Source organism: Pteropus vampyrus, unplaced genomic scaffold (genome assembly GCF_000151845.1).
Source record: "Pteropus vampyrus isolate Shadow unplaced genomic scaffold, Pvam_2.0 Scaffold271, whole genome shotgun sequence".
In the NCBI taxonomy this organism is placed as follows: Eukaryota; Metazoa; Chordata; class Mammalia; order Chiroptera; family Pteropodidae; genus Pteropus; species Pteropus vampyrus.
Window position 1 is genome coordinate 2,024,401 of NW_011889052.1, and position 12,768 is coordinate 2,037,168.

Genomic DNA, 12,768 nt, shown 5'->3' on the forward strand with positions numbered 1-12,768 from the left:
GGGCTCAGGAGTCCATGGATGGGTGAAAAGAGAAATGTGGGCTATCTGGTTATAATAAATGAGGACAGAGTCTGGTTCCTGCTGGTACTTCCGTGCCAAGCCATTCCTAATCCCAGCCCCATCCTTGGGGTTTACAGACCATTGGCCCTGGGTGTGGTAGCCATAAGGACGGAATCTACATCCAGTGTGAGAAGGGAAGAGACGGTGAGAATTTCAGCCGCAACCTTTCCTGGCCAACTGGGACTCCCCCAGGCTAGATCCCTCTCCTGCAGCCCCTTCTGTTAGAAACCACCCTGCCCTACACCACCCCTCTCCCCACAGTTTATGTAGGGAACTAGTGAGGTCCTGCTCTCCCACAGCACCCACAGGCTAAGGTTGTCCTAAGGGTCAGATTGCTCAGCCCAGGTTGCTCAGGGCTCAGGCCACCCAGGCCCTAGTAAGGAGTTGCCAATTCATTCCCTAGAAACAGAAGCTAAGAAGCACCCTGCACAGGCATAGAGAGGAAAGGTGCCTTTATGTCTGACAGGAAGCCTTGTCCTTCCCGAGGAGCATGGGATTGAGGCCGGGCCTAGCTCAGCCGCATGACCTTGTGGATCCAGTCCACAAACACAGAGACACGCGTGAAGACGGCTGGCCAGCGGGGCCGTGCACACACTCGGTTGGGGATTATGATTCCCTCCAGGACCCAGCAGTCATGGGTAAAGCAGGCAAGTGGGCCCCCGTAGTCACCCTGGTAGGTGGGAAAACTGGTGAGATGCCTGGGCCATGGCAAGGACTAGCTCCCTCGGGGATGAAGTATGACATTTTCAGCTTCCCACACCCTCCCTAGGCTGGCCAGGGGCCCTGCCGCTGACCTCACAGGCACCCGCAGGGGCCAGCAGTGCCTTTGTGCACATCTCGCTCTCACGGACGCGTCCGCGGTGCTTGATATTGCATTCCTGATTGGAGATGACGTTCAGCGATGCCACGTTTAGGACCGAGTTCTCTGTACCGTGAAGGGAATGGGAAGGAGGGGTGGGCGTTTGGGTAGGACCCAGGGCTGGGCCCCCTGGACTGCAGCGGTCCATGCCTCTACACTGTGCTCTTACCTTTGCTCTCACCCCAGCCTGCAATCTCACACTTGGTCTCTGGAGGCACCACATACCGCTCAGGGGGCAAGCAGATCAGGGCCACATACTGGTTCAGGGTCACAGGTCTTTAGCAAGAATGAGGGCACTCAGGCCATGAGGCCACAAGGCCCAGCCCCAGCTCACCCTCTTGAATGGTCACACACCTCTCCAGCTTGAGCAGAGCAAGCTGGGAGCCTGAAGGCCCACACACCATCTTGGCCACTGAGACCCGCTGCAGGCCTGGCTCCCCGGGCTGCGGGTTCTGGAACATGGTGCCCAGCCACACCTCATAGCCCAAGAGAGACATATGGCTGGGAGAGAAGCTCTGTTAAGTCAGTCATGACTCTGTCTGCGGCCCCATGGCTCAACTGCTGGCTGGCCTGGGGAAGGTGAAGGCAGGGAGTGGGACTGGGCGGGTCCCCAAACCCAAGGGAAGCTCACCAGGAGGAGAAGCACTGCTGTGCAGTCAACACCCACTGCTCCTTCACTAGGGACCCCCCACAGAAATGCTGGCCCTGCCTGGAGAACGAAGGATGAGAGAGGGAGCAGTGAGTCTTGGCACACACGCTGGACCTGCCATTTCTTGGCCAGGGACAGGGACAGATTCCCACCCTCCACTGGCATCAGCTCCTCTCTTGGGGAGACAGGCAGTTGTGCCTCACCGGTTACGCAAGCTGACTGTCCAGGGTGAGTTCCCAGGCTGGCCCCCCACCACACGCAGCTTGGAGCTATGCTGGTCCAGGTGAGGCACCCTCTTGCCACACTTCTCAAACAGCACCTTGTCTGGGGGATAGCATGGGCTGGATGAAACCCCGACTGTATGAAGATGAGGGACAGAGGGCCCCGACCCGCCTGGGCTCAAGTCCCTACCTGGGGGCTCCAGGATGGACGGTGGATGATCATCATCTGAAAGAGCCAAGTTCACCCAACTTAAGACATCCAGACATCGGCAGTAGAGGCCAGGGGGCGGGGCCTCGGGGGAGAGTCACCGGCGCTCACCGCAGCGCCGCAGTGCACAGTAGTCGAATGGAGTCCCCGGGTCCGTAGTGTAGCACCAGGGCCCATGGCTATCTCCGTCCGGGTTCCGGCAGAAGTTCTCCTCTAGTTGAGCATGTGGGGCGGAGATGGGCGTGAACCTAGGCAGGAGGGAGAGCAAAATCATAGGATAATCCCGAGGCTCCGCCGGGCTCCAGTTGGAGAAGACACCGGCGTGCCGCATAAGAGGGGCCTGGCGCGCCCACAGACTCACAGAGACTTGTGTGGCGTCTCCGCGGACCAGCGCTGGCACGGGATGCCTTTGCGGGTCTTGCTGATCGAGCCGCGGTACTTCTCCCCCGCGCCGTGGTAGCATTCTGCGGCGGGCGGATGGGGGCGGCCATCAGCAGGTTCTCGCCCCCAGCCCTGCAGCTAGGTACCATCAGCCCCACCCCGGGCCTTACCCTTCGGCCGCACGTCGTCGGTACAGCGCCGGATCTGGTAGCAGAACGCTACCCGCATTCCAGGCCGCGATGTGAAGCACCAGGGCGCCTCCGAGCCGTCGGGGTTCCGACAGAAGTTCTCCCGAAGGTCCCTGGGCAGGCGCTCCTCTCAGCGCAGGCGTCCCAGCCTGCCAGCCCAGGCTCCGCCCCCACCCCAGGCCCCGCCTTCCTCCAAGCTTCGCCCCGGGCCCACCCCGCAGGTGCACGCCTCCAGAGACTGCCCGCCACCTCACTTGCACGCGTATTTCTCTGGCGCGAAGCGATGCTGATGCGGGGTCTGCGCGTCCCAACGCTGGCAGGGCACTCCCGCGGTGGTGGTGTTGGCCGTGCCCCGATAGCCCTCGCCCTTCCCGCGGAAGCAATTGAGCGTCGTGGCTTCGCGGCTTGGCTGTACCTCGGACCCTTGGATGGACCGAGGCCGGTTGGAGGCCGAGCCGGAGCTGAGACGCGGGCTGGGGCTCAGGCCGAGCCCCACTCACGCGGATCCCCAGACGGATCACGCCCAGTCCCACCCCTTGCTCCAGCGAGGCCACGCCCCCCACATTTTCCAGGCGTCTCCCAGGCCAGGTCCTCGAGTCCTACCGCAGCGGGGGAGGTCGCAGAACTCTCGCTCCACTTGCGGGTCTGTGGTATAGCACCAAGGCCGCTCCGAGCCGTCCGGATTCCGGCAATAGTTGTCGTCCAGGTGTTTGTCAAGGAACCTGGGGGCGGTAGCGGGGCGTGTACAAGACCCTGGCACTCAGTCCCTGACCTACTGCCTTATGTCGGGCCCCGCCCCCTTCCTTAGCTCGGCCGCACTGGCGCCCAGCCCTCCCACGCGTACTTGCCGGGCTCAAAAGGGTGCGGGTGCGGGCGCTGCAGGTCCCAGCGCTGACACTCGCGTCCCGACTCTGTGCGATCCACTGCGCCGCGGTAATCTTCGCCATTGCACCAAAAGCAAGTGGCTGGAGACACAGGGCCAGTGAGTTCGTGGACGGGTGTGGCCATGCTCCTCCCACTCCAGGCTCGACCCGTAGCCTCTTACCCTCCCGGCAGGACTTGATCCCGCAGCTCTGGAAGCGCACGGCAGGGTCTGTCGTGTAACACCACGGACCTCCCGCGTCTCCGTCCGGGTTGCGGCAGAAGTTGTTCTCCAAGCCGTTCCGGAGTGTAGGCAGGTACCTAGGTGCAGGGAGCTGCAATACAGTGCGTGCTGGGGGGGCAGGCGCCCGCCACGCAGGGACGGAGGGGAGGTGTCTGTCTCACCTGTGGTCATTGGGGAACCTGTGGCTCCAGCGCTGGCAGTGTAGGCCACCCGTGGTGATGGCTACGGTGCCCCGGTATTCGACCCCATTGTCCACAATGCAGGTCCGCACATAGTCTGGGAGCAAAAGACCCATGGTCAGCAAAGTCTGAGGCCCCCAGCACCTCCATCCCCAGCACGCCCTTCTCCGCAGCCACTCACCTTTCTTTTGGAAGAGATCGCAGCGCCCTGAACGCTGCAGCTGAGTGTGCGGTGAATTCTGGGTCCATGGCAGCAACTGGCAACCATGGCTGCTCACGTTGTAGTGGAAAGCCCTGGGAAGAGGAGGCACAGGGTCACCCAGCGCCCAGGTTCCCCTGCTCCTGGTCTTATTTAGGTTCTGTCACCACTCACCTGCAGTCCAGTAGGGGCTTGCAACGCCCTGCACACTCCTCGGCATCTGCCACGTCCTCTTGCCAAGGCTCAGGCCTCCTTGCGTGTAGCAGGTGTTGCAGCTCTGTACCCCGGAGCACCTGGAAATCATTCAAAGGCGAGCGCTGCCCTGCATGGTGGGTATGCATGTCAGTTCACACATATCAGCACATCCACACTTCATTCATTCAGGAGATCAAAGCTACAAGGCTCTGGGACGGACTCTGTGGATACATTCAAGGGTCAGACCCCTGTACAGGGTGGGAGAAGCAGTGCCAGACAAGGCAGTGCCTATTTCGTGGGCAAGGCACCAACCAGACTCAGGTCTAAAACATACTCTCTATGAGAGAAGTGGGAGGTGGTGCCTGCCCTCTGGAACTTGTTTCATCTCATCTCTCAGCCAAGAATGCCAAGACTCAGAGCTGTCATACTACCCAGGCGGAGGCCCAACCCAGGCATTCTAACTCCAAGTCTGGTCTCTCACCAGCATGAGGACATATGCTAGGTAGAGGCTTAGATCAGGCTCATGAAGGATAACTGCCTGCATGTGTGCATGCATATGTGCCATCGCGACACTGCCTTAATGCTACAGCAGATGTCCTAATGCGGGCCTGAAAGGCAGTGTTCATCTGTATTCCTGGGGCCACCAGCTCTATGCAAGAAGCCAAGATCACTCACTCCTCCATGCCCAGTAGAAAAGTGAGCTAGCTCCTGGCTTGAATAGCAGGATGGGCCTGGAGCTGACCCCTTCCTGAAGGCAAATGGGGATCAGTAGGGGTTGGGGGAACACTCACCAGGAGACCCTGAGCACTGCGTCAGAAGGAGCAGGAGTGGGAGCCACCCCATCCTCCTGGTTGGAGGCCGCACTGTGATCCACCACAACCCCATCCGGGAAATTATGAAACCTGTCCCTACGGGATTGGGTGGCTCTGGCTCCACACCCCCACTCCAGGCCTGCTGGGGCCTGGACTGAGACCCAGCGGCAGGAATGAGGGTGGGGCCAGGTCTCAGGCCCCCTGGGTAAGGGACAAGGGCCTTCACTCTGGCACAGCTATGAGAGGCCTTCCTATGTAGGGAGCAGGTATTGGAAAGGTGTATGGGGGACTCTTGAGGTGCTCTGGGGTGGAGGTGGAGCCCCCTTGCAACCTGGGCTGCTCTGAAGAGAAGAGCAGTATGGACATGGTTGCTGCCAGAGGCCTGGGTTCCAGCCACTAGGCGGTGATATTAAAACTTTCTGAGCCTCAGTTTCCCCCAGGAAAGTGGGGCATGTTCCCTGCCCCAGCTACAGGGCAGCCTGCCCCTTTTGCTGACTTATCGGCCCCAGTTGGAGGCAGTCCACGCCCCTGAGAGCAGAGTCCGGAGAGGATGCCTTTGACCCACCAGAGGTGCCATCCCAGGGAAGGTGAGCAAGGGCACGCGCGTCTGGTCTGAATGGATGTGGGGATAACAGGTAGCAGGGACCCTGACAGGAGAGGCCTTCAGACGTCCTTAGGGGACATCTGGGCCGGGCCTCCAAGTACGGGCAGGAGTTGGGATAGGCGGCCTGGGGCTCCCAGTTAGGACATTGCGTTCCGACAGGGTTGGGCAAAGAGCTCCTCCTGCGCAGGCGGGGTTCGGCGGTCGGGCGGTCGGGCCAGTCAGCGGCCGGGAACAATCTGGCTGGCGGAGACGGAGGCGGAGGCGGAGGCGGAGGCGGAGGCGGAGAGGGCCCCCTGGCGGAGGCCGGTGCGGGCCAATGCGCGTGCGCGGCGGCGCTCAGTTTGACCCCGGACGGGCGCCGTAGCTGAGAGGCTGGGCGGATGTTGTGAGCCTGGACGCGGCTGCCGAGGCTGGGGGTGAGTGAGGGGCGTCCCGGCTCCGAGCGGGGCGGGTCCCCGCGGCTCCCCTCGCGGCCCGGGCCGGTCCGGTGCGAGAGTACTCGCCGCGCGGGGGTCGCAGCCTGTGATGCAGAGCTCCAGGCTGGAGCTGGCCTGGAGGATCCCCCGGAGCTTGGGGTTGGGCGGAGGCGACTTGGGGGAGACATGCGCTGCCCTCCGCGTCCTTGGGCTCCGAGATGGGGTCGGTTCTGCTCCGAGCCCGGATCTCTCGGTGGGGCTGGGCGGGATCGACGTGGCAGGGAACCCCTGAGCAAAGTCAGGGTCCGCCTCTCGCCCGGGTCCTCAGCGCCTGACACAGTGGATATCTGGAAGGTTTGCCCATCACACGAATGACCATGTCTCATCTGCCCTGCACCTGCTCTGGTGTGAGAGGGGCAGCGGTCATGGACGCCCGCGGAGGGCCCGCGGTGGGCGGCAGGGCGGGAGTCACCTTCCGCAGGGACAGGCGTGGTGCAGACTGGGCATGGGCAAGGGTGTGTGGTGGGAGCAGAGGACCTGTTTGGGGAGAGATAAGGGAGAAGGGAGTGCTGTCTAAGCTAGTGCTAGAGGGCAAGGCTCTAGAGGGGCGCTTTCTACCAGAACTTTCTGCGGCGATGGAAGTGTTCCATGTTTTCCGTGCCTGGGACAGCAAACACTTGCCACGTGTGGCCACTGAATCCTTGACATGTGGCTAATATAACTAAGAAATTGACTTTAAAATTGTTTTAAACTTTAATTCAAATTTGAATAGCCACATGTGGCTAGTGGCTACTGTGTTGGACAACACAGCTTTAGACAGTGAGGCTGGCACCAGCAGCTTAGCGCAGCTTCTGAAGCAGCTGTAGCAGCCCCCCCGGGTTAGGGATGGACAGTGGTGGGAAGACCTACAGGGTCAGCGATGAGGACTGGGCAAGGGCGGTGCTCCAGAGGGGTTGGAGGCAGTGTGAGTGTGAACAAGAAAACCAGCAGGCCTTCGGATGAGAGAAGGGAAGATTCTCAAACTGGGGAAGGAGGTCCTGGCCTTGGGCGTCAGCGGGACTGCAGCTGAGGTGGCACCAAGCCCTTGGATGGTAGACTACACTCGGGGCAGTGTAGTGTAGGATATGACTTAGAACCAGTGTAGCTTACGACTGAGAAGGATACAGAGGCTCTGCTGCTCGGCCCCTCGCTTTGGATACTTTGGTCTGATTTTCCCAGAGTTGGAGCATTTAGTTGGGTTCAGCAAACATATGCCCTGTGCTGAGCACTGAGACACAGTGGGGCCCTGTCACGTGAGCCCCTACCCAACCTTCCTTCCCTGTGCCAGAAGCTGGGAGCCCCTGCTTTTCTCCGTCCTGGGTTGATATGTGTATGAGTGTGCATGCATGTGGCCTCACCTGCTCCCAAGCGTTCCTGCCACCCCAGGACTGAAGTCAGTGTGGGAGCCCTTGGCGGGCTTCAAATAGATAGCCTCTGCCTCTGGCTCAGCCTCCAGGACCACCGGCTGCCCACAAGAGATGAAGGATGGCGTCCAAGGGGGCCGGCATGTCTTTCTCCCGCAAGAGCTATAGGCTGACCTCAGACACTGAGAAATCCAGGGTCACAGGTAAGGACGGGCAGGGCTGGGAGGAGGCACCTTGTGTTGAGGAAAAGAGAAGGAAGAGACAAAGGCGTCAAAGGCCCCGGTCTGGTGAGCCTCAGGCCTCGCTGCACCCCTGTCCCTGTCAGCCAGCTCTTCTCCACCAGCCGCCATGGAGCAGTGCACCCACCATGACTGCCCTCCTGACCCCTGTGGCTGGCTTAGGACCAGGGGCCTCTGGGGCCAGCAGAGGCTGAGAGCTGCACTCACCACATGACCCTTCTTTCCCTTCCGACCTACGGCCCAGGCATCGTGCCCGAAAAGCTGCTGAATGACTACCTGTACCGCATCTTCTCTCCTGACCATGTGTCCACCGTAGCCACCAGCAGGTATGGCTGGGTGGGTCACCCTCCTCCCTCTGCGGGACCAGACTGGAGACTGGAGGCTGCACTGTGGGGAAATGGGCCTGGGCTCTGGGTAGGCTGACGTGGGTTCCGTTCTCACTCTGCCACTCCTGGCTGTGAGACCTCCCGCCAGAGTGCTTGCCTTCTGGATACCGCTTTTTCCTCTCCCTGGCAGTGCCAGAACCTTCCTCTGAGGGAGTTGTGGGGCTTAGGGGGGCTGTGCACGTTCAACGCTCAGTGCAGCACCTCATACCTACTCCACGGTCAGCATCGGTCCCCTGTGTATCTGCTCACACCGGCCCTCCGTAGCCTTTGCCTGAATCTATAAAGCACAGACCCCGGCAGCCTCTTTTCCTTGCAAGCTTAATGCGTTTATGTTTAGTCCATATCAAAGTTATAAGGGCACTTTGACAGACACTTAGAAGGAAAAACACCTGTCGTGGTATTCTAACATGACAATTTAAGCATGATGTTTTTCTGTGTATCTCAGCATACGTAGTTTGGATTATGGTGTATACAATTTTTTTTAATCAAAAAATTTTTGTCACCGTCAGTCCTTTAAAAAAAAAGTTTTGTTGAGGAATGATTGACATACAGTAAACCACATATATTTCAAGTGTACAATGCAAAGAGTTTTAGTACAGATAACCTGTGAAACCATCAGTACCAGCAAAATAACGGACATATCCCTCCAAAAGTACATAGATGTTTAAATCCTATTTTTGTCATCGAACAGTATCTCCTGAATGTTTTTCTGCATTACAAATGTACCCCGGTGGGCATCTTTTCAGGCCGGGGTCAGCCCTTAGCCATGCCCTGGTTTGGAGGGGCTTTTGTTTTTGTAAACAATGTTGTGAAGATGCCCAGGGATTTTGGAATCATGTGGCTAAAGTGTTTGAACTGCAGTCACTTTTACTAAATTACTTTTTCAAAGAGTTGTGCGAATTCTCCCTCCCTGCAGTGAGGCCTAGCTGTCCCTGTCACTCAGCCCCCTTGCCAGCCTCGGCTGTTCTGTGTCACAGTCTGCTCTCTGGGCAGGCACAGGGGGCAGCGTTATTGCCTGTTCCATTTAAGCGGCTGTGGTGGCCACAGGGTTCCTACTTCTGGAGGGCTGCTGTCCACCTCCACCCCAAGCCTGGTCCTGGCCTGTCCCCAGGGCCATCTGATCCCTATTTCATGTGACACCAGAGATGGTCCTGCTGCTGCTGGTGCTGTGGCTGCCAGGAAGGAGGGCAGGTGGCAGGGCCATCAGTCAGTGGTTGTGTGGATGGAGAACCCCGGGCTGGGATTGGCACAGTCCAGAAAGGGCAGGCGAGTGCTGGGGTTGGCCAGATGGCAGTCCTGCGGGTACTAAGGGAGGCAGAGTCTCCCTGCAGCTGCTCTTGAGAGCAGGCGTGGGACTAGAGCCGCTCTCCCCAGTGCGGGCCAGGAAGAACCGCTGTTGGGGAAGCCTCCGCTATCCCTGGACCTTTGGGATATTCAGAGATGAGGTTGGCTGCAGCCTTCAACACTAATGGCTGAGCACCCCACTGTATGGCCACCACCTGGCCTTGGCCTAGAGCTCAGCAGGAGTAGGGAGGAAGCTTCGTGCATCTCCACCTCTTGCAGCTCAGGGGCAGTCGTAGCTCACAGTAGGGGAGCATGTAGTCCCTGAGCCAGGGTGGGAGAAGCTACCTGGCAAGACAGTCGGTGCTTTGGCCTATCTACCTCCCCATCCAGATCCTGCTCTAGGCAGATGAATGGGGCAGGAGCTGGGATTAGAGGTGGAAGAACAGGTGCCGGCCATCTGTGGGCTGGATCCAGATGGGCATCGGGCCTCTGCTCTGGCTGAACCTTGCTAGTTTCCACCACCCCATTCCCTGCTATTCTTAGCAGCTGAACTCAGGGGCAGAGCTGGCCAAGATTAGACAGAGCCCTTTCTCCTCTGGTTATGTGTGCTTGGAGGATGAGGGGAGCACTCAGACAGATTTTCCCAGCCCCTTTGGCTGGGGCATGTGGCAGATAGGTGGTCCATGTGCTCTACTGGCCTATCCAGGTAGGTACAGGACAGAGCCAGCCAGAAGCTCAGAGGGCTGAGCCCTTCATACTGCCAGGGCATCTCCAATTCAACAAACAGACTTTCCTGGCTGGGTGGTGGAGAGACTAGAAGTCTGCCCCCCAGAGGAACCACAGGCCTGGGGTCAAGGGCTGGAGTAGCTGTTCTTGGTACTGATTACCTTAGGGACTGGCATTTCTCCCAGTTTTCCTCTCTCAGGCATAATCAACACAGCCACCTTCAAGAGCAGGCAGCTTGTGGGGACATGCGGGGAGCGCGCATCATTCCCTGGAGTCTTCACAGCATCTCTGACATACAGCTACTGTTCCTTTCTGCAGATGAGGGAATTAAGGCTCAGAGAGGTCCCTCCTATTTTAACAGTCCTGGGGTGCACCAGATTAGACTAGTCCTTATTTTTAGTGTAGCATATAATCTAGTCTTCTGACCTCCAGCATGCTAGAATCTAGGACTAGACACAACCCTTTCTTTGGAGCCTCAGCAGCCAAAGCTCGGGAAAGGGAGTAGGAGAGGGGTTTTGTGTCATCTGGCTGGTTTGAAGGACTTTTGGGCCCCTCGCAGCGTCTCGCTCTCCCCAGGACCCCCCTGAACTTCCAGAACCTCCCAGAGCATCTGGACCAGCTGTTACAGGTGGACAACGAGGATGAGGAGAGTGAGGGTATGTAGCAGCTTCTGAAATGGGATTGGGGGGGCCCTGGGGACTCCCTGGTAAGCTCAGTGTGTTCTGTATTCTGTCACACCTGTGCCTTGCTCAACCCCACACCCACCTCTCCTCTCTTCAGGGCAGGTCGAAGGGCGGCTCGGCCCATCCACTGTGGTCCTGGACCACACAGGTGGCTTCGAGGGGCTTCTTCTGGTGGATGATGATCTCCTGGGGGTGAGTGAGGGCAAGGCACGGGGCCCCAGTTCAAGGCCCTCCTAACACAGCCCCGAGTTCCTCCTCGTGTAGCCCTGGTGTCTACCTTCCTTGATGGGTCACAGCCACAAACCCCTGCTGATGTGGCCCTGAAACCCCCCTGACGTAGCCCTGAAACCCTCTTGGTGGGACCCCAGCCCCAAGCTCTTCCCAACATAGCCATGAACCCCTTCCCATCATGCTCCTGACCCAGAGTCCCTGCTGCCACAGGCCTAGGCCCTCCTGTCCTGTCCAGACATGGGTGGTGTTGGCCGTGACAGGCACGCACCGCCAAGGCGAGCTGAGTGGGGAGTGGGGCCCCACTTGGTGAGGCCCTCTGTGTGCCCGGGAAGAGATTCACCACCCCTGCTCTCCACTCAGGTGATTGGACACAGCAACTTTGGTACTATCCGCTCTACCACGTGCGTGTACAAAGGTGAGGCCGTGCTCTGCTGTGGCCCAGGGAGTGGGGGGAGGTTCAAGGACCCAGGCCTGATGGCGGAGGCCATCTTCGTTTACCTGCTGGGCCTGACTTGGCTTTTCCCAGGGAAATGGGTCTACGAGGTGCTCATCTCCTCCCAGGGGCTCATGCAGATCGGCTGGTGCACCATCAACTGCCGCTTCAATCAGGAGGTTCGTGTGGGAGGGGAGCGGCCCTCCCAGGGAGACCTGCTGCTGCAGCCCCCAGACTATGGAGGGTCTGCCCAAGACCCTCACCCGACTGCCCTCTGGCAGTGTCCTGCCCCACCCTAGGACCACCCAGCCCCCAAAAATAGCCCTCAGCCCTTCCATCAGAGCATCGGCCCCCTTCTCTGGAGCCATGTGGGTCTGAGGTTGGTGGCTGGTGGGCTCTGCCCTGGCCCCTGCCCACCTCCCCTAGGCCTCACGGACCTTCCTCCCCAGGAGGGAGTTGGAGACACACACAACTCCTATGCCTACGATGGCAACCGGGTGCGCAAGTGGAATGTGACCACGACGAATTACGGCAAGGTGAGAGCCAGGCCCACCTGCCCCGTGTCCTTCCCCACAGCTTGGCAGAAGCCACTGGGCACCCGTGAGGGACTCTAGGGCACCAGGGAAGGGACAGGGACTCCGGTCCTCTGTGCTCACGGCCAGTCTCCCCTGAGTGGTAGTGGAGACACAGCCCAGGGGGCAGAGTGGGCAGGCGCTGGGCTTCTATGCGCATGTGAGGTCTCCTCCTCTGGCAGGCGTGGGCAGCGGGGGACATCGTGAGCTGCCTGATCGACCTGGACGATGGCACTCTGTCCTTCTCCCTGTGAGTCTCCTGCCTCTCTCCATAGACCTGGCCTTGACCTCCCCAGGCTGCCCTCAGTTTCCCAGCCCCTGTGAGGGGTAGCCTGAGGGTGGACGGCCCCAACAGAGGCCTGCTCACTGGCCTGTTTCAGCCACATCCTTCTTAGCACTGGCTCACAGGTCCTCTCTTCTGCTCCAGGAATGGTGTGTCACTGGGCACTGCCTTTGAGGACTTATCCAGGGGCCCAGGCATGGCCTACTTCCCAGCCATCAGCCTCTCCTTCAAGGAGTCTGTGGCCTTCAACTTCGGCAGCCGTCCTCTCCGATATCCTTTTGGGAAGAAGGCCGTGGGGCTGCTTGGAAAGTCTTGGGGAAGCCGAGAGGGGGACTTCCTGCCTCAGGAGCTCTGTGGGCTGGCGGTGGGCCCAGGCTGCATGAGGAGTAAGCAGGATACGGCTTCGGTGGGTGCCAAGGACAATAGCTCTTGTACAACCTTGTCGGGTGGTG

The 12,768-nt window shown here is 59.5% G+C and overlaps 2 protein-coding genes across 7 annotated transcripts in view; one reads left to right on the plus strand and one right to left on the minus strand.

The window, feature by feature from the left end:
• Positions 1–495: 495 nt before the first annotated feature.
• MST1 (macrophage stimulating 1) lies at positions 496–5,832 on the minus strand. Of its 6 annotated transcripts, XM_023520605.1 has the most exons (18): positions 5,036–5,832; positions 4,224–4,371; positions 4,032–4,144; positions 3,833–3,947; positions 3,612–3,748; positions 3,411–3,531; positions 3,170–3,288; positions 2,821–2,989; positions 2,549–2,679; positions 2,359–2,461; positions 2,109–2,245; positions 1,980–2,015; positions 1,772–1,892; positions 1,551–1,628; positions 1,274–1,420; positions 1,089–1,195; positions 855–985; positions 496–730 (listed from the first exon to the last, which is right to left on the minus strand). In XM_023520605.1, the coding sequence occupies exons 1-18, from the start codon at positions 5,127–5,129 to the stop codon at positions 569–571; spliced, it is 2,169 nt and encodes a 722-aa protein (XP_023376373.1). In that variant the 5' UTR covers positions 5,130–5,832; the 3' UTR covers positions 496–568. The 6 variants fall into 6 exon arrangements, with proteins under 6 accessions (XP_023376373.1, XP_023376371.1, XP_023376372.1 ...); XM_023520603.1 differs by having other exon boundaries at positions 1,772–2,015; XM_023520604.1 differs by having other exon boundaries at positions 3,833–4,144.
• A 90-nt stretch (positions 5,833–5,922) lies between these two features.
• Positions 5,923–12,768, plus strand: part of RNF123 (ring finger protein 123) — a 27,258-nt gene continuing 20,412 nt past the window's right edge. The window contains exons 1-10 of the mRNA XM_023520566.1: positions 5,923–6,076; positions 7,565–7,682; positions 7,963–8,044; positions 10,691–10,770; positions 10,895–10,989; positions 11,389–11,443; positions 11,555–11,640; positions 11,911–11,997; positions 12,216–12,283; positions 12,461–12,765. Of these exons, the coding sequence (XP_023376334.1) occupies positions 7,601–7,682; positions 7,963–8,044; positions 10,691–10,770; positions 10,895–10,989; positions 11,389–11,443; positions 11,555–11,640; positions 11,911–11,997; positions 12,216–12,283; positions 12,461–12,765 (940 nt within the window). The 5' untranslated portion in view covers positions 5,923–6,076; positions 7,565–7,600. The remainder of the gene's footprint in view (positions 6,077–7,564; positions 7,683–7,962; positions 8,045–10,690; positions 10,771–10,894; positions 10,990–11,388; positions 11,444–11,554; positions 11,641–11,910; positions 11,998–12,215; positions 12,284–12,460; positions 12,766–12,768) is intronic.

Excerpts from the sequence above, each read along its gene's own strand:
- MST1 (XM_023520602.1), bottom strand. The coding sequence starts at position 5,129 with ATGGGGTTGTGGTGGATCACAGTGCGGCCTCCAACCAGGAGGATGGGG. Across the intron at positions 4,145-4,223 it reads AAGCCCCTACTGGACTGCAG|GGCTTTCCACTACAACGTGA; the intron begins GTGAGTGGTGAC and ends TCCTCTTCCCAG. Across the intron at positions 3,289-3,410 it reads CACCCTTTTGAGCCCGGCAA|GTTCCTTGACAAACACCTGG; the intron begins GTACGCGTGGGA and ends TACCGCCCCCAG.